At 35.5% G+C, this 19580-nt stretch overlaps 1 protein-coding gene across 1 annotated transcript in view; it reads right to left on the reverse strand.

Moving 5' to 3' along the window:
* LOC141334184 (syntaxin-binding protein 4) overlaps positions 1 to 1621 on the reverse strand; it is a 64888-nt gene extending 63267 nt beyond the window's left edge. The window contains exon 1 of the mRNA XM_073839314.1: positions 1401 to 1621. Coding sequence (XP_073695415.1) covers positions 1401 to 1465 — 65 coding nt within the window. The 5' untranslated portion in view covers positions 1466 to 1621. The remainder of the gene's footprint in view (positions 1 to 1400) is intronic.
* Between the last annotated feature and the right edge of the window lie 17959 nt (positions 1622 to 19580).

Consider the following 19580-nt stretch of genomic DNA (forward strand, 5'->3'; position numbering starts at 1 on the left):
GAAATGCTTGTCAATCACATGGAATCATTGACTTACATGTGAATTTGAAGGCTGCTGGCAACCATAAACTGTGTTAGGAATCCCTTAGAAGGTGACAGATTGCCTGTTCACCTTATTTAACATCTGCGTTTGAGTAATGCCTTTAGATGTAAACAAACCTGTAAACAAAATACTATACTTAAAATTAGGTTTTTTTAAACTAGAGGCGCACAAGGGGGATCTACAGAAAATTTGAGAGATTTTTTTTTTTTTTTTTTTACTAAACGTAATTTTAGGGCTGTCAAATTTATTTTGTTAATTTTGATTCTGTTTAAACGCGTTTAATACATCAGTAGAATGTATTGTTTGTGCTTTCAAAAAACTGGTCGAAATCCTCAGATTAAATCCATTTCAAAACTCTTTTATTCTTTTAACATCCCTAATTTTAATAGTAAGGGAAAAATTTTTTAAAGGTTTAAACATTTTACATTACTCTAATAGTGGGTTGAAAATGTACGAAGCAAATATTCTCCAGATATTATGTTAATCGTTTCTTTTATATATTAACAAAATCAGTTATTTACAACAACATATTGACTATAGTATACCAGGCTTACAATAAATTTCATTAAATAAGTTTTCCGTACATATAAATGTTTATAAAAACATAACTAGGCTAGGATTTTTATATGATAGATAGGAGGTTCTCTTGCCTATTTATCGGAATCATCATGTTTAGGGTTCTTGGCATCAAAAATCCCTGGTGTAAGGGATCCAAAAGGGTGTTTTTGCAGTGATGCCATAGAAGAACCATTTTTGGCTCCCCAAAGAACCTTTCAGTGAACATTTCTTAAAAGAACCATTTTAAAGAACATTTTAAAAATCTAAAGAACATTTTTCTTTCCTGTATTTGAAAGGTTCCATGGATGTTCAAGGTTCTTCATGGAACTATCGATGCAGAATGAAAATATTTTTATAGAGTGTGAGAGAATATAAACCATAACTTCATGTATACATAGGCTTTTTATATAAACGCAACACGAGGATATTACTTTTTTGGTCAGCTGTAGTTTTCTGTTTACAGTCACTGCGTGCGAACTTGATACCTCAGATTTTGAGGCAACACTTTCTTTTCTCAAAAACTGCCAATGCCACAAAAAACAGACAATGTGTCTGACAGAGCCAACGGATACCTGTTCTCTGTGGAATAGCGGGACCTCGTCGTTAAGAACGTTATGTGAACTGAACAGTACTGTATGTACTCCATGCTTTTCATTAATAACGCTGATCTTCACTTGTTACATATACAGTTTGGGACTTTATATAGGTTCAATATTACAGTTAAGTTTAATTTAATGCCTGAAATGACAGAAAAATAAACAGACTGCATGCAGAACTCTACAACCGTAGTAAATTCTTACCAGTAAATGAGCGAAAGTCCATCAAAACGCTCGAGCTCTCTTCCCCGGGGGTTCAGATAGGACATTGCATCCAACAGAAATGTGAAGGTTAAAAATAGTCTGCTCTGGAAACAGAATTAAACGCTGCCTCCAAATATTACCACCAGACACATCACCGCGATTTCATGTCATGCTCGTGGTTCGCAGCCTCGCTCAAGAGTCAGCGTTCATTCAGCATTAAATCAATGATACAGCAACTGCCAGGCGAGAGAGAGACTCAACTATGCCAGTTTCTAATCTGTAAGACACGTGGTTTTCATGCTGACCTGGCCGTCTGTTAGACAAAATCTACATCTTGTCGACAGCCCTCTGGTCACATTACTTTGACTTTTCTTTGGTACCAGGTAATGTCTGTATACAGTATGTATAGGCTGAGATGAGTGAGTATCAGATTCTGACTATCAGCTGTCTAAGAGTGTAATGCTTTTAGAGCATCATAGGTGTGTTGCTGAGATAGGCAGGCTATCTACATTTTCAAGCATCATTTAATAAAGACAGTTATAGTTTGTATAACGTCTGCAGTCAGACTGAGGTGAAGCCTATTAACGTTCAGCTTCAGGTAACTGAGATTAATCGTGCGGCTTTTGACCCGTCCTAAGAGATCTGCTGCACTGCAGCCAAAACACCAGGGGAGTTTCCAATTTCCTCACATAGACATTTGTTTGTAACACCAATATCTGTCTCTGTAGCTAAATCTGAAGCTAAATCAAAATATGTGTCTGCATTTGTTCTTTTAGTGCATGAACTGTCACTCTGTGAAATGACTCTAATCATATAATCTACCAGTCAAAAGTATTTGATGTTTTTAAAGAAGTCTCTTCTGCTCACCAAGCCTGCATTTATTTGATTCAAAGTAGAGTAAAACAGTAATATTGTGAAATATTTTACTGTATTTTATTCCTGTGATTTCAAAGCTGAATGTTCAGCATCATTACTCCAGTCTTCAGAGTCACATGATCTGTTGAAAACAGTTGAGTAGAATTTTTCAGGCTTCTTTGATGAATATAAAAGTTCAGAAGACCATTTATCTGAAAAAGAAATATTTTGTAACATTATAAATGGCTTTATCATCACTTTTTTATCAATTTAAAGCATCCTTACTAAATAAAAATATCAATTTCTATAATTTCTTCCCAATTCTTTCTTATTTTATTTTATAGTGTAGGCTATACTGTTATAAAAGCTTTTTTATTTCAGATAAATGCTGATCTTTGGATCTTTCTATTCATCAGAGAATCCTGAAAATAATGTTCTCAACTGTTTAAAAGATTGATCATAAAAAATTATGCTGAAATGTAGCTTTGATAACAGGAATGAATTACATTCTCAAATATATTCAAATAGAAAGCAGTTGTTTTAAAAAGTAAAAATATTTCACAATATTAATGCTTTTGCTGTACTTTGGAATAAATACAGACTTGATAAGCAGAAATTCTTTTAAAACATTACAAATCTTTTTTTTATCATAAAACACTTTTGACTGGAAGTGTATTTACCATTTAAATCGCACCTAAAATTAAAAATACTATAGGCCTACTGTAGTTAATGTAAAATGATAATAAATTAATAAATGACATGATCCTAACATAGATACTGTAAAGAAGTTTGAATAATAGCAGTAATGCATACTTCTAACACATTTCAGTCTCCTTTACACTTGAAAGAATGTTCAACATTCCAAATCAGCGTAATATTTGCATACAGAATTCTGCTCTAAGTTCTTTCTCACGTCTATTTGCATACTGAATTCTGATTGGCCTTTCCTTTCTTGCATCTGTTTAACCATCTATGGCAACTTTACACCACAATGAAGGCGTTGCCTGTGTGTGAATAATAGTAAGCTAACACCATTTTATCAACTACGGTTAACACGGTTAAAAATGTAAAAGAGATCAAATTTGTTGTATTTCCATGTTTGTATTTGTTGTATTAGAGCCAGTTTTTTCATATCCTAACTCTAGATGTATCTTAAATGTATGTTGTTTATCTCCAAGCACACATCTTATTTTTGTTTATATTCTAAATGAATTTAGAAGTGTTATTTAGTATCAGAAATACCGTTCCAGTCTCTGTAAAACGATGCGACTCCGCCTAGTGGTGAAGTTCGGTAACGCGCAGAGTAGCGCGCATCTATTGTTGTGACAGCTTGGTTAGGAATCAGTGCATGCAAACATAGACACAGTATTTAAAATGCGTGTCACCTGTTACAGATGGCTGATATTTAATCAGTATGTCTACACACATGCACATCATTTCAGGTCTATGTTAAATTTGAGAGCAAACGTTCATGACATCCTGCCTAAGAAAGAAAACAATAAAGAGTCACTTGATGGAGTTCAGTGCCATGGAAACTAGTGCTTGACATACTTTGAATGAGATCATGCAGTGAGGTGTAACGTGACAGAAAGAGTGACAGGATGGGTGTGGCAGCATGTTTCAGATAGTATAGTAGATCAGTGCACATTACTGTGTGTTCACAATCACTCTGTCAACATTCCTGCTTATCCGAAAGGCAATGTTCCTTTTCCGTCTTGAGCAAGCAGAGACGAATCATAGCTTTTGACAGCAGATTCCCCTAAAGTAACATTTTCACAAAAACTCTATAAACACTCTCTTTAATTAAAATAAATGCTGGGCAGGATTGGCTGGTTTTCTCAGACCTTCCCCGTTCTAGAATGTAGGTGGGGCTGCACCGTCTGCAATGTTTGACCCAGCTGAGCAGGTTCCTTCTCAGTCTCATTCTTGACCTGGGTGTGGTTGTCACCTGTATGTGTCAATGCCACTCCATTGCTCTTTCATACATACCTGTTGAACTTTCAGCTTTCAGCTGTACATTTTCCAATCAGGCTTACGACATTTTACGATGACAAAAAACAAAAGCTAATTCTGAAGGGATGAATAGAGCGATTAGCCAACGGTGGCTGATAATCATTGCTCTGTGGAGATTTTCTGCTGGGGATTTGAGACCATTGCCAGTCTGGTTTGCTGAACTGTGCCCGGGCCATAACAGGATTGCTGCAACACAGCAGATTTGTGTGTCAGAGGGTCTTTGGGAGGTTTTCAAACTCACTGAGCCTTGGTTTCCTGCTTTGTCCACAGTCTCAGGGAGGATTCAACCATTCTCTCGACTCTGCATGCCCCAAAGAGTTGACGGCCCGAACAGCATTCAGATGTGGTAGCGAAAACACCTAAAACACACAGTTACATAGAAGCCTTTAATATGTTGTATGTACATAAAACAATTTAACCCTACAAGTGAGGACACATTTACAGTTTCTCTTTGAAATTTTCTGGCTGATATCTAGTTATTTAAACAGAAAATCATCAAATTCCAGTGTTGGGAAGGTGACTTTGGAAATGAAATAGGTTACAGATTATACAAGTTACCCTATTTAAAATGTAATAAGTAGTGTAACTGTTTCAATTAGGCTACTTTATTAAAGTAATGTAACCGATTACATTTGATTACTTTTTGTATGCTTTTCTAAATTCCTAATGAATGTTTTCATCATTTTCAAACATTTAAAGCAGGCAGGGTTAACTTTACAGTAGTACTCAACACTGATTACTGTCAGACTTTCATCATTAAGATTATTAACATTTCATTTTAAAGCACAGCCACCACAAAATTAGATTTAGCACCTCTTTTTACTTACAGACTGTTCTGAGGTTAAATACTGATTTTAATCACACACCAGTCAAAAACTGTAAAAACTGTAATTGATTACAGTTACATTGATTACAGTTACATTTATTTTGTAATTAAGTTATGTAACAGCAATACATTACACCCCAACACTGGATGCTTCATGCATACTGTAACTACACTATTGATAGTTGACAGTGGCAAAATTTTTCAAATGCGATTAATGTGGTAAAGTAGGAATTGTAGAGTGACTATACCAGAGCTGTGTAGTAACTGATTACATGTAATCTGAATTACGTAATCAGATTCCAAAAATAATTTTAAAAAGTACTTGTAATTAGATTAAATTACATTTTAAAATACTCGCAATCAGACTTCAGTTCAGACTTTAGTTTCGCAGTTTCTTTTTAATGTATTACATGATTACATATTATTTACACAATTATTATAATTTATAAATTTTCCCTAATTCCTCTTTTAAGTTTACCTTCCTAAAATAGTCTACTGCTTATATACAAGTTTTGTGGACATTCACACAAAGATCAGTCATTAATCAGGTGGCGACACAGCATTTGACCACTGATTTACAAAAATTATTTAAAAAGTTTTTCAACATTGTATCAACTACTGATGAACACATTGATTTTTATTTGAATTATTACTCAGTGGGTTTATTTATATGTGACCCTGGACCACAGAACCAGTCGTAAGTACCAAAGGTATATTTGTAGCAATAGCCAAAAATACATTGTATGGGTCAAAATTATTGATTTTTCATTTATGCAAAAATCATTAGGATATCAAGTAAAGATCATGTTTAATGAAGATATTTCTTAAATTTCCTACCGTAAATATATCAAAACTTAATTTTTGATTAGTAATATGCATTGCTGAGAACATCATTTGGACAACTTTAAAGGCGATTTTTGTCATTTGGTCCTCTTTTACCTAATATATTTACTTGAAGTACCCCTGAGATTTTAAAATAAATATTTTAATAACTAAGAATTGGTTCTCTGACATTGCTTATGGTCACATGACATGCAGGTGATCAAATAAAGTTTTTTTTAGTACATTTTATATTTTGATTGATTTTGAAATAAATTATTTAAATTCAAAAAAAATTATGATTTAATGAATTATTAGTTTTTCATTAAACTCATAAACTCCCTGTAGTTCCTTCACAAACACCAGTTTAGGAAACCTTGACGTAATATAAGATTTAATGTTGTTAATAACAACAAATGGAACATATTTTCTTACTCCTTGTGTTTGTATGTCAATATGATCCTATTTATTCAATGTGATAAACGAGTTAGGTCAAAAGTAATCTAAAAGTGATCTAAAAGCAGTCTGATTATATTACCTAAAATGTAACCTTGGACCACAAAACCAATCATAAGGATTATGTTTTTGGAAACTGAGATTTATCATCTGAAAGGACAATATTTGGCCAAGATACAACTAGGCCTATCTGAAAATCTGAAATCTAAGGGTGCAAAAAAATCTAAATATTGAGAAAATCGCCATTAACGTTGTTCAAATGAAGTTCTTAGCAATGCATATTACCAATCAAAAATTAAGATTTGATATATTTATGCTAGGAAATGTACAAAATGTCTTAATGGAACATGATCATTACTTAATATCCTGATGATTTCCGAATCATTTTGACCCAAACAATGTATTTTTGGCTATTGCAACAGATAAACCCATGCTACTTAAAACTGTTTTTGTGGTCCAGTATACCACAAATGTGTAATGTAATGGATTACGTTACTAACTAAAATTTTTGTCATGTATTTTGGAATCAGTAATGCATTACAACTTGTAAGTAATCTACTCAGCTCTGGTTACTATCACTGGGTCAATATAAAACCATGTTTACATTCACAATTATAATGGTCATAACTCTGTCAAAGTGTACGTGACACAAAGCATAATCAAATATTTCAAAGACTAAATACTTCATATTTAAATACAAGTTCATGAACTATTGCTCGCCAATAGAGATTCACAAGAATAGTATTGTCACAAGGGCAAAACATTTCCCCACACAGATTTCACATCTTCTGTGGTGCTTCGTCCTTCATAATTAATAGTAGACAATGCACCTTTTTTCCTGGAAAAACATCACAATTGTGACTGTACCTTAACAAGGTGAATAATATAGTTATATATATTTGTAGCAATAGCCACCAATACTTTGTATGGGTCCATTGTATGGGTAAAGATCATGTTCCATGAAGATATTTTGTAAATTTCCTACCGTAAATATATCAAAACTTAATTTTTGATTAGTAATATGTATTGATAAGAACTTCATTTGGACAACTTTAAAGGTGATTTTCTCAATATTTTGATATTTTTGCACCGTCAGATTACAGGTTTTTAAATAGTTGTCCAAATATTGTCATATCCTAACATCAATGGAAAGCTTTTTTACTCAGCTTCCAGATAATTTAAATGGACCATTATGACTGGTTTTGTGGTCCAGGGTCACATATATTCTTTCAGAGTAAACGCACAACGGTTCAGTCAATTCTAGTCCAGTTTGTATACATGCTGGACGAAGCTGAGCAACAATCATATTATCTAGATCTGTTGGAACAACTTCAAAGCATTTACATGATGAGTTACTGCTTTAGCCAGACTAAAATATAACTTTTATAGTAATGACCTTTCTTGACCTCTTGCTGAAACAGCATCTTCAGTGGTTGTAAATGTTCCTCTCTGACCTAAAGAAAGACAGGATAAGTAATCTGTCTAATGACCACAAGTCTCACTTTTATCTACAAGAGAAACAGGTGTAAAGCAAGGCTTCAAGACTCAATCGTATCCCTGACAGAGACAAAAGCTGTGTTGTCACAAAACATACCACAGCGGATAGTTAGCATATTTGCACTTTATAGTTTCTGGGTGCATTTTTTAGGCACATATTGCTAAGAGAAACTGTGCGACACACCTTCAGTGGCTAGAAAATGCAGTTGTGTGCTTAACAAAACAAATGCTGACACTCCTGCCATTGAACCTTAAATCTTCACACCCGGAAAAAACGACACTCCTCTCCCATTTGAAATTAGAAGATTGATGATTGATTGTAAAAATATATGCATTCATATAATATAAATTACTTGGTTTTTGCTTATTTATGTTCTATACTGTATGTGTACGATATTAGTTTGTCTACTAGTGGAAGATTTGAAGGAATCCTTGGTATGAAACACACACTTTGTGCTTAAAATGTCAAATAGGACAGTCTGTTTTGGTTGATAGCCCACATCTACCTGTTTGAAATACTCTCTCCACCCATGTTTGGATAATGCACCTTGCACTGAGAGACATCAAGCACACACCCTATAGTCCATACTACACGTTTATCTCAGAAATCTCACTGAGGAGAATGAACTTTCATTGTACCCCCCACCACTAAAAACTTCACTATGGCTGATTGCACACAAGCTCATCATTACAACTTTGCATAGGGTGTGTTGAGTTCCAAGGAGGCCCATCCTGGCAGAGGAATGCTAAAAAACCCACACATATAAATGTACTACAGCACTTCAAATCTGGCAGCACAGGTCCCGCCACTCAGTTGTGCTCACAAAATGATCCACGCATGTCAGTCAGGAGCTCTAATCAGCTCCATTCCTCACCTGCGCTGTATGGGTGTGTAAGGGAATTCCGGCCTTTCACCCTTTTCATAAATTCTTGGTCCCAAACCCACTTACACTAGTATTATTCATTACCAGCGGCGCATGCAAATACCTATTTATTTGCATACAATGTGATGACAAATTTATTTCTTGCCCTTTTCGCTTATAACAGCTGAAATGTGGCAACACCAGTTGAGGAGACAGTCGATACAAGCACTGAAGAAACTCTGCGGGCCATTGAAAGAGACTGTTGGAGATCTAAATGTAAATGGTAGATGAAATCCATACACACATAATAGGCATCTGATCACTCGAGGAGGTTTTGTATATAAACGTTGCATGGGAGGTTTGGCTACATGACAAAGTTAATATTTAAGCCCTTGGAATGGACTGTGTCCACTCTAGTCAATTTCACACAAGAACTCCACAGTTGTAGCTTATCTTTGGGCATTCCTTTAAAGTAGTGATATCACACTGCCGCATGGCTATATCCATTATTGCCATAGTACTATAACACATTTCATGACTTCTACAGTGTCAGGCATTATGGAAGCTCTTATTACCATCATAACTATGAATACTGAAATACTTTTGCAATTTGCAGACTGTATTCTGATGCTGGGGTGTGCAAACTAGTTAGAAAACTTCATATTAGGTGGTCTTAACTAGCATGTATTTACATTTAAATGAATCTTTTGATGCAATGTACATATAGTGTACATATGTGTTTTTATATTGTATTTTTATATTTTTTAAAAATACCTGCATATTTATAATTACAGTTGACCCACCCCTTACATCTTAACCTACCCATACACCTGTCCCGAACCTTACCCGCATCCCAATCTCAATAGCAGCAAAAGTGTTTTGCAATAAAATATGAACATGATAAGTACACCGCACTTGTTTTTAATGTACAGTCGTGGCCAAAAGTTTTGAGAATGACACAAATATTAGTTTTCACAAAGTTTGCTGCTCAACTGCTTTTAGATTTGTTTCAGTTGTTTCTGTGATGTACTGAAATATAATTACAAGCACTTCATACATTTCAAAGGCTTTTATCGATAATTACATGACAGTTATGCAAAGAGTCAGTATTTGCCGTGTTGGCCCTTCTTTTTCAGGACCTCTGCAATTCGACTGGGCATGCTCTCAATTAACTTCTGGGCCAAATCCTGACTGATAGCAACCCATTCTTTCATAATCACTTCTTGGAGTTTGTCAGAATTAGTGGGTTTTTGTTTGTCCACCCGACTCTTGAGGATTGACCACAAGTTTTAAGATCTGGGGAGTTTCCAGGCCATGGACCCAAAATTTCAACGTTTTGGTCCCCGAGCCACTTAGTTATCACTTTTGCCTTATGGCACGGTGCTCCATCGTGCTGGAAAATGCATTGTTCTTCACCAAACTGTTGTTGGATTGTTGGAAGAAGTTGCTGTTGGAGGGTGTTTTGGTGCCATTCTTTATTCATGGCTGTGTTTTGGGCAAAATTGTGAGTGAGCCCACTCCCTTGGATGAGAAGCAGCCCCACACATGAATGGTCTCAGGATGCTTTACTGTTGGCATGACACAGGACTGATGGTAGCGCTCACCTTTTCTTCCCCGGACAAGCCTTTTTCCAGATGCCCCAAACAATCGGAAAGAGGCTTCATCGGAGAATATGACTTTGCCCCAGTCCTCAGCAGTCCATTCGCCATACTTTTTGCAGAAGATCAATCTGTCCCTGATGTTTTTTTTGGAGAGAAGTGGCTTCTTTGCTGCCCTTCTTGACACCAGGCCATCTTCCAAAAGTCTTGGCCTCACTGTGATGCAGATGCGCTCACACCTGCCTGCTGCCATTCCTGAGCAAGCTCTGCACTGGTGCCACTCCGATCCCGCAGCTGAATCCTCTTTAGAAGATCATCCTGGCGCTTGCTGGACTTTCTTGGACGCCCCCGAAGCCTTCTTAACAATGCAGTGGAAAAATTTTTTTATTAAGTTAATTTTATGGCAAAGAAGGACTATGCAATTCATCTGATCACTCTTCATAACATTCTGGAGTATATGCAAATTGCTATTATAAAAACTTAAGCAGCAACTTTTCCAATTTCCAATATTTATGTAATTCTCAAAACTTTTGGCCACGACTGTATACATAGTACACTCTAAGAAATGCTAGGTTATTTTTAAACCCAAATGCTGGTTGAGCCTGTTGGGTCATTTTATCATTTTTACCCGGGTTTTTCTGGTTTTCTGTACTCTGAAAAATGCTGGGTTATCTTTTTAACTCAAATGCTGGGTTCAGCTTGTTGGGTCAATAACTGGGTTACTTTTATTTTTTTCTTTTACTTAGGTGATGAGTAGTTTTTCTGTAACTCAGCTGCTGGGTGATTTTTACTGTCAGTTCAAATGATGAACCTCCTTAAAGACCTGGGTCAGTAACCCAATGTTGTCTGTGCCAAACCGGTTAAAACTGGATGTCAGCGGTCATTTTGTGATCTGTCCTGAGTGGAAACTTCCAGAATTAAATTAAGGTAGCCTATGTATTACATTGTATTCCTATACAAGTATTACTGTATAAATAGGTTACACTGTAGTATTACATATTTCCTTTTTTGTTTAAATATACGTCGTAGATAACGTCTTTTTGCAACGCTAGCATTTTACAAAGGCAGCATTCGCCGGATCTACACTCAAAGTGTCAAACCAACGCGCGATCAGGGCTACAACACGACGCGACTTCGCTGTTATATGTAGCAAAGTTACCGTGCGCTTTATTGACTACAACAGGAGCTCTATTGGTAGTGCGCCATTGTTGCAGCTGTGGTGTTTGATGGGCTAAAAACTTAAATGTCGAAGTTGAACAGACAAGATGGCACGAAGTAAAACTGACTTTTCATACACTGATATATAAGTCATTTAATGAACTGGAACAGCAGCTTGCTTCCCAAAGATTCCCATTGGCTGCTCTTGTTGCTCTTGTCATGTCCTAAAACCTTTATTGAATGTTTTTTAAGATTTTATGATTGTAAATAACTGACTTGACATTCAATAAAAAATACTATATGAACTGTTCTTGTCCTCTATATATGTGAACAGTTTTTAGAGTGAATTTTGTATTATTTAAAATGAGAAACCTTCAATAGAGTGATGCGTCCGAAATCGCATACTTCCCTACTATATAATATGCGAAAAACAGTATGTGAGGGGAGTAGTATGTCCGAATATATAGTATTCGAAATACAGTAGGTGAGAAGTACCCGGATGACCTACTGCTTCCGCCCGAATTCTGCAGAATGCATACCATGGACAATTTCCTATCCCATGAGGCTCCGGGAAAGGAGTCGTCATATTCGAAAAATGGCAGAAAGTGACGCGGCGGATGTAGTACGTCTTAATTCTATTCAAAACCAGCCACACATGACTATAGCAGGTTATGTGTGTTTTTCCAGGTAAATGTTAACCATAAGTTAACATATTACATGGTGTGCCATAGCCAAGCCATATATGGCTCTCGTTTGTGTGCTGTCATCTGTGCCATACCTCAAAACAAATAGTCATCCAAAAGAAAATTCCCTCCAACTCTAAAGCCATGATAAAACATATATGGTAAAAATTTTGCCCATATGTGCTCTGCCATGTCATACCTAGACCAAATATGACAGTTATCAGCCACATTTGGCCCAAAGGTTCTTGCTATCTGGGGTGTTTTCGCGTTACGTCATCAATCCGGAAGTTGGCCATTGTTGCGGCACTGAACGTAAACAATGCCATTAAACTGAATGGAACCCGTGCATGGGCTTGGTGAAAAAACAAAGAAACAAAAGTAATTTACTATGTCGAGATAAGAAATGGAAGGAAGAATTGTCGGGTCGTCAGTCGGCGACAAAGGAGGCAGATCGTATGGACCTATTAGGGGTCAACGATATGGACTTCCCTTTGCATTGCATTGCATGTACCAAAATGTAATTTGTGTGGAAATATTACGGTATTATTATATTTAGTCTGTAAAACGCCATTAACAGAAGGCAGAAATGCTGAAGACGGACACAAAGAGGAGAAAATACTGTAGTGGACAGATCAATCTCACTGTTCACGATGCACGAAATATCGGAAAAAAACTCCTAAATAATGAATTGGGGGTAGGAGTTTATATGAATGTATCTCTGAGGGGAACTGTCACATGGTATTTGCTTTTCATCTAGCATCTGCATAATGCATGCAGTGTTAATCATAGCACAGCTTTGTATACAGCAGTAACCAAGGAAACACTATCGCTGCTTAGCGTTAAGCCCTGTATTAACTTTAATTTGTCAAAATATAATGCCCTTTCCTTACTAAGTCCTTCCCTATATATGATTTAACAGCTTCTACACATTTTTCCTGTGGTTTAGACAGCAGTAGTAGAAAAACATCTTCAGAAGTCCATTAACCGTGCAGTCCATGCTGCTGTTTACATCCGAGTATCGCCACAATGGCCGCACATCTGGGTAATTGACCAAAATGTGACGTAAGTGCAATAGGGTTAATGTATAAAACCCAGGAAGCTGGGTCAAAATAACCCAGCATGTGTTCTGTCCAATATTTACCCCTGCGCTGGGTTGCCGAATATCTCAGAAATGGTTGTTTTTAACCCAGCATTTTTTAGAGTGTAGTTAAAGACACCTAATACAAAATTGGGCCCAAAACAGATTATTTAAACACTTGTGTTTATATGCTTATATGTGCTGTACTGAGACAGACATACTCAGGAAGTTACATCAGAGCAAATATGAGCATAATATATTCAAATATTCTGATTTGAATTGGGTTTGCGGTCAGTGCAGATGATCACTGTGTTTTATGGCTGGAGTCTATGGATGCTAGACAATTTTTCTATTTCTATGGACTTCTTGTTTTAGTGTAATTCAGATAATCAAAATGCATATTGGGTCAACTGCTAATGCTTCAAATTATACACCCTCTGAAATAATTTGTTCCTTGCTTTGTTTGTTTTTGTCTTCATCTGACACCTGTTGAATTAGTCTTTGAAAGAAACACCTTATTATTTATACAGCATGAGGCCTAAGGCATGGTGTAAAATGGAATAGCAAGGGAGATACTGACAACCAAACCAGTATTTCTGTTGCGTTTCCATCTGCTTCCATTCAGAAAACAGACACTGGAACACACACAAACGCACACACACCCCCGATGACTCATTGTTTCTAGCCATCCAACAATACCCGGTTCTCATGACTTTTCCTCTGTTGGCATCAGAAAGAGTCCCCCAGTGACTTCTTAGCTGCTTTAAGTGGGAGGCCTTGTTCAGAGACAATTGTGATATTTTAAAAGTGTTAAAGTTATGTACCAGCTATAGAAAATTAAAACTGCTCAGGAAGTTTTATAAGCACATCAGAAATCAGTCTAAGAACAGGTCTGGCTAAGTCTCACAAAGTAGCTGCATCCTAAACAAAGGTTGTGCTAGTTATGTAAACTCTCTATTGAGCTGAGAAGAGAGAAGAATGAGTTCTGTTAATCCAGAGCTTCATGGCTAAAAAAAAAAAAATCTATAAATATGACACGCTACACCCGTACTGTGTTGCATATATGTTCATGTTTTGTTTACATGATAAACCAAGAGTCATATAAATAAAATAGCTAGACTGTCATTTTGCAATTCAATTGCAAAGAAAAATCAAAATTAAAATGCAAAATTAATTATTATATTTCTATAATATTTTAGAAAAATACAGAAAAAATAATTTTAATATTAAATATATATTTTTGCAATTTAAAATAACTATTTTTCTATTATAACATACTTTAAAATATTATTTATTTCTCTAAAGCAAAGCATTTTCAGCATCATCACTCAAGTCTTCACATGATCCGTCAGATATCGTTCTAATAAGCTTATTTATGATTTTTTTGTGGCCTGTTATTCTTTTTTCAGGATTCTTTGATAAAAAAAGTTAAAAAGAACAGTGTTAATTTAAAATCTAATTTTTTGTTACAATATACATTACTATTCAAAGCTTTGGGGTCAGTAAATTTCTATTTCACTCTTTTTTCTTTTTTTTTTGTAATGAATACTTTTATTCTGCAAGGATGTATTAAATGGGTAAAAAGTGATAGTTAAGACTTCTATTTACTATCTAAGAAACATTCTATTTTGAATAAATGCTGTTCTTTTAAAAAATGTATTTATCAAAGAATCCTGAAAAGTATCACAGGTTGCAAAAAAAATATTAGGCAGCACAACAGTTCCAACACTGATAATATATATAGCATACTAGCATGATCATGTGACACTGAAGACTGGAGTAACAGTTAATGAAAAATTTTGTTCTGCGTCACAGAAATAAATTATATTTTAAAGTATACTAAAATAGGAAAACAATATTAGAAATTGCATTTTTTAAAATATTTTTTTCCTCTCAAATAAATTAACAAAATATTAATACATGTTATACATTTTTTATTCCAAATTATTAATATAAACATGCTGTGGACAAACCCAGTAATTTGTTTTCACCCAGTGGTTGGGTTAAATGTTTATCCATTGGCCACAAAAATAGGTTGAAAATTTAAATATGATATAATATAATATAATATAATAATACAATATAATATAATATGAATTGTTTAATAATTAATAATAATAATAATAATATTTAATTATTAGTATATGTTTTATTTATTTTTATATTAATATGTTCAATAAATGAGCATTTATTAATATGTGTAAAATAAATTATGATTAATTAAACATTTTTTAAATTGCTTATTTATAAATGTTCACATTTTGATTGTTGCTGTTGCTTTAAGTAATTATGAGTCTGATTTTTAAATTACAACTTTTTTGGGGTTTATTTTAAGCCAGCCATACAGTCATTTGTAAACAATATTTGAGTAAAAAAAACTACACTGCAAAAAATGCTTTTCTTACTTAGATTTTTTGTCTTGTTTCCAGCCAAAATATCCAAAAATTCTTGAAACAGGGTGGATTTTCTAGACAAGTAAAAATTATTGTCTTTTTTTAGTCAAAATTAAGTGAGTTTTTGCATAAAACAAGCAAAATAATCTGCCAATGGGGTAAGAAAAATAATCTTATTTCAAGCAGACAACTAGATTATTTTTCTTACCCCATTGGCAGATTATTTTGCTTGTTCTAAGCAAAAACTTTTTTTTACTAAAAATAAGACAATAATTTTTACTTGGCTAGAAAATCCTTCCTGATTCAAGAATGTTTAGATATTTTGGCTGGAAACAGGAGAAAAAAATCTAAGTAAGAAAAGCATTTTTTGCAGTGTACCCAGAAAGTTGGTTTAAACATTCAACCCAGCTGCTGGGTCAAAACAACATGGGCTTGTCCATATTATACCCATCACTGGGGTTGCATTTAACCCAGCATTTTTTAGAGTGGTTTATGTTATATAATATGTTATGAAGCATACTGAATAGGCCTAATGCTATTTTAAAATGTCATGAGCCACCAAAATGTATTGTAAACGTAAGCCTTATGTACACGCTGGCCATGGCCAGAATGATAATCTCATTACATCCAAGTAACTCACAGTAAAACACCAATGCTGCTGTTTTTGTTTACTTTTCTGAATGAAACAGCTAAAAGTTTGCTCTGTAGTCTGTATAGCCAGTTAAATCAATCCCACGAAACTGTATACACAGAAGAAAAAGGGACGACGCCTCTGTTTCAATAGGCTACAGGTATGCATCTCAGAAAGGGGCGGACACCAGCCCGTACTTTTAAAAGGACTTGATGTTAAAAGCACAGCTAACCTTGACGGACAGCGAGAGCTTGTGTTCTCGGGAGGGTAGTGGCTGTTTCGTTCACTGTGGGCGTTGTATGAGAGGTGTACCTGCCCTGGAAAGACGCGTCAGGTATTGAACGACAGACAGACACCAGCGGAGTGGGGATACTAACCGTGCCATCTAAGCAGACGGGTGTTGGAGAAACTCCGCAGCTGTCATCATGTTCAGTAGGAAAAAGACCGCAAAGAACAACGTGGCTGATAAAAGGTCGGTGGCGAGCGGATACATTCTTATTATTCATTTGCATTGTTTTGTTGCGCTGAGAAGTGAATTGCTTCGCTCCGGAGTCACTACGCTTTAACTTTTTTGCGTTTCATTGATGTTTGGAGTCTAGCACACTAGCAACGTTGCACAAGCTGACCCGTATTTTAAAAAATATCTTCCTGCTAAATCGGTTTTATGCTTGCTTGACTTAAAGTTACTGTAGTAAGGGTGTGGCGCTAAGCTGTAACAGGTTGGATAAGTTTTCTCTGAGATAGCCTACATATTGCGTGGCTTGCGTGGTCTGCAACTCGCCTGGGTTGGTCTCAGTTCACATTTAAATCCTTTTTTTGTTGTTGTGGTAGTGGCTCAAATATTAAAATGTAATCTTTCTGTGTGGTTTCAAGGGTAGTTTACTTCGTAAAAGTGTTTATGTTTTAAGGTATGTGTAAGGTAAATGTAAACAGATTCAGAGTATATCTAGACCTTCATCTCTATGTAATAACCTTCAGACAGATCTTTTTGTTCTGACACACTCCATTTGAGGAGTGCAGGTAAAACAGTCCAAGGTGAGAATGACAGGTTTGAGGAAACTATTTTGAGTGACATAACTGTGAAATTCACATTACTATGTGCAGTAGTAATTGAAATGTATTGTTCTTGTCATTCATTTACAGTAATGAACAATTTATCGTTGTTATTGTGTATATGGTTCTCAAGTTACATATGAATCAGATCAGGCTGGAGTAAAGATGCGAAAAATGACAGGTCTGAGTAAACTATTTTGTCAAATAGCAAAGTAATTACTTGTTATTCTTTTGCCTACTGAGTGACATAACTGTAAAATGCACAGTGCAGTAGTAATTGAAATGTATTATTTTTATCATTTGTTGTTTTTAGTATTAATTTACAATAATCAACGTCGTATTGTTCTTACTGTATATGGTTCTCAAGTTACATATGAATCAGAACAGGCTGAAGTAAAGATGTGTGGGGGATGTTTAAAGACAGCTCACTGGTGAAGGACAGAAGCGTAATCGCAGTGACAAGTACAAGTTCAAACAAGTATGAATTTGTAATGGATCGAGGACTGAGTCTGGCACCGAGCTTCGTTCCAGCAGGATTCAATATCGGACACTAATATTGTGAAGCAGTGCAAGGATTTTACTCTAGGAGTAGGGTTTCAGTTTGAGTCAAAATTATTTTATTGGTTCAAGATGTACCAAAAACAATGTTTTTTCTAAACACATAGTTTTCTGTTTAGGTCGTCTCTGGGTGTTGTTCGCCTGCGCTACGCACAATGGGTCACTCAGCGAAGTGAAAAGTGCCAAGTTTTGTAACTTGTCTGTCTGCTTTTGACAGAAACAAGGCATGGCGTAGTGAGATATGGGCATTTGTTTGCAGTGAGCTAAAAAGGACAAAACCTTAGGCTAGTTCATAGCACTGCATTGTAGATGTCAACATTTCTTATTTTATGTTTTTGCATTTGTGTATCTTGGATATGGGAACGCCTCTGGGGAGCATCAAATAATTACTTGCCACACCCAGGACTTCATCCCAAATCAGATTAAGTAATTCTCTTTAGGTAGGAGTTCAAATGTTGCTTGTCCCGTCGCCTGTGTTGTTTAAATCTGCCAATTTTATATGTATATAAATAAGCAGGTTTGTTTGTGTATGTCTTGCTGGTTTAGTAGTTGTTTTTGATTAAATTAATTACAACAACATTGGTTACATAACCACTGTCCAGCTGTGTTTTCACACTCATTTTGATAGCCTTCACATGCAGATGAATTCAGATCGGACGACTGCATGCATAGTGACACATGAGTCAAACTTGTTAGACCGGTCTGAGTTTCTGACACCCTTATTAAACCACCTTCTTCTTGTAATTATCAGTGTCATTTACATATCTCACTCATAACTCATAGTTTTACAGTGAAACAAAAGTTTAAATCAAGACAAACTGTTTTGTTTTGTTTTTCTGACAGGACATTATCATTTTAGTCAGTGTGAGGTATTTATAACTGCCATTAACGTGCACCCACCTCATTAGTAATGATTCATACTGTTGGATGTTAAAAAAACAAGCCTTATCCTGGAGGCAAATAGGACCCATGGTGTGTAATTCATTTCTGATCAAGTTTAGTCATGTCAACTGTGAACTGTCAAATGGCATTTCTGAAGAATTCACAGAATGCACTAAAAACTATGCTGCTGAAATGTTGAACAGTTTCATCTTTTTTGTTAGCACCATGGTTCTCTTGGCAGATCTGAGGTCTGTGCCAGATGATGTGGAATGAAAGTGTTTCAAGTCTGCTATTTATTTTCAGAGCATCTCTGCATGACAAAGAAGTGAAGTGAGGTGTTCTGTTCTGTCCTATATCCAGAAATGCGACAGCAATCTACATCTGCAGCAGTATTTTGGGAAAATGCATGAATGACTGAAATGTGTGTATGTGGCTTGCTGAAACTATATAAACTGCTCCCACAAAAACTTCCTGTTGTTTCACCTCAGGCCACCTGACGCTGATTTGACATCCCTGGTTGACAAGTTGCAGAAAAATGCAGACAAGGTGGAGAAGAACATCCTTGAGACGGAACAGAATCTCAACAGGGTGAGTGCAGAACAACTGTTTCTGTGGATTACGAATCAAAGCCAGATTTTCATCCCACCATTTGGCAAGTTAATGCCCCTTCAAAGATGCAGATCAGGGTTACTTGGGGTAAATTAACGGAAAATATATGCCAGTGTTTTTTAGTATTATTTTTATGTATTTTATTTATTTTATCTTTAAAAAAGCTCAAATGACAAGTAAAAATGTTGGTTTAAGTTTAAATTATTTG

The sequence above is a fragment of the Garra rufa genome, chromosome 1, assembly GCF_049309525.1.
Source record: "Garra rufa chromosome 1, GarRuf1.0, whole genome shotgun sequence".
NCBI lineage: Eukaryota > Metazoa > Chordata > Actinopteri > Cypriniformes > Cyprinidae > Garra > Garra rufa.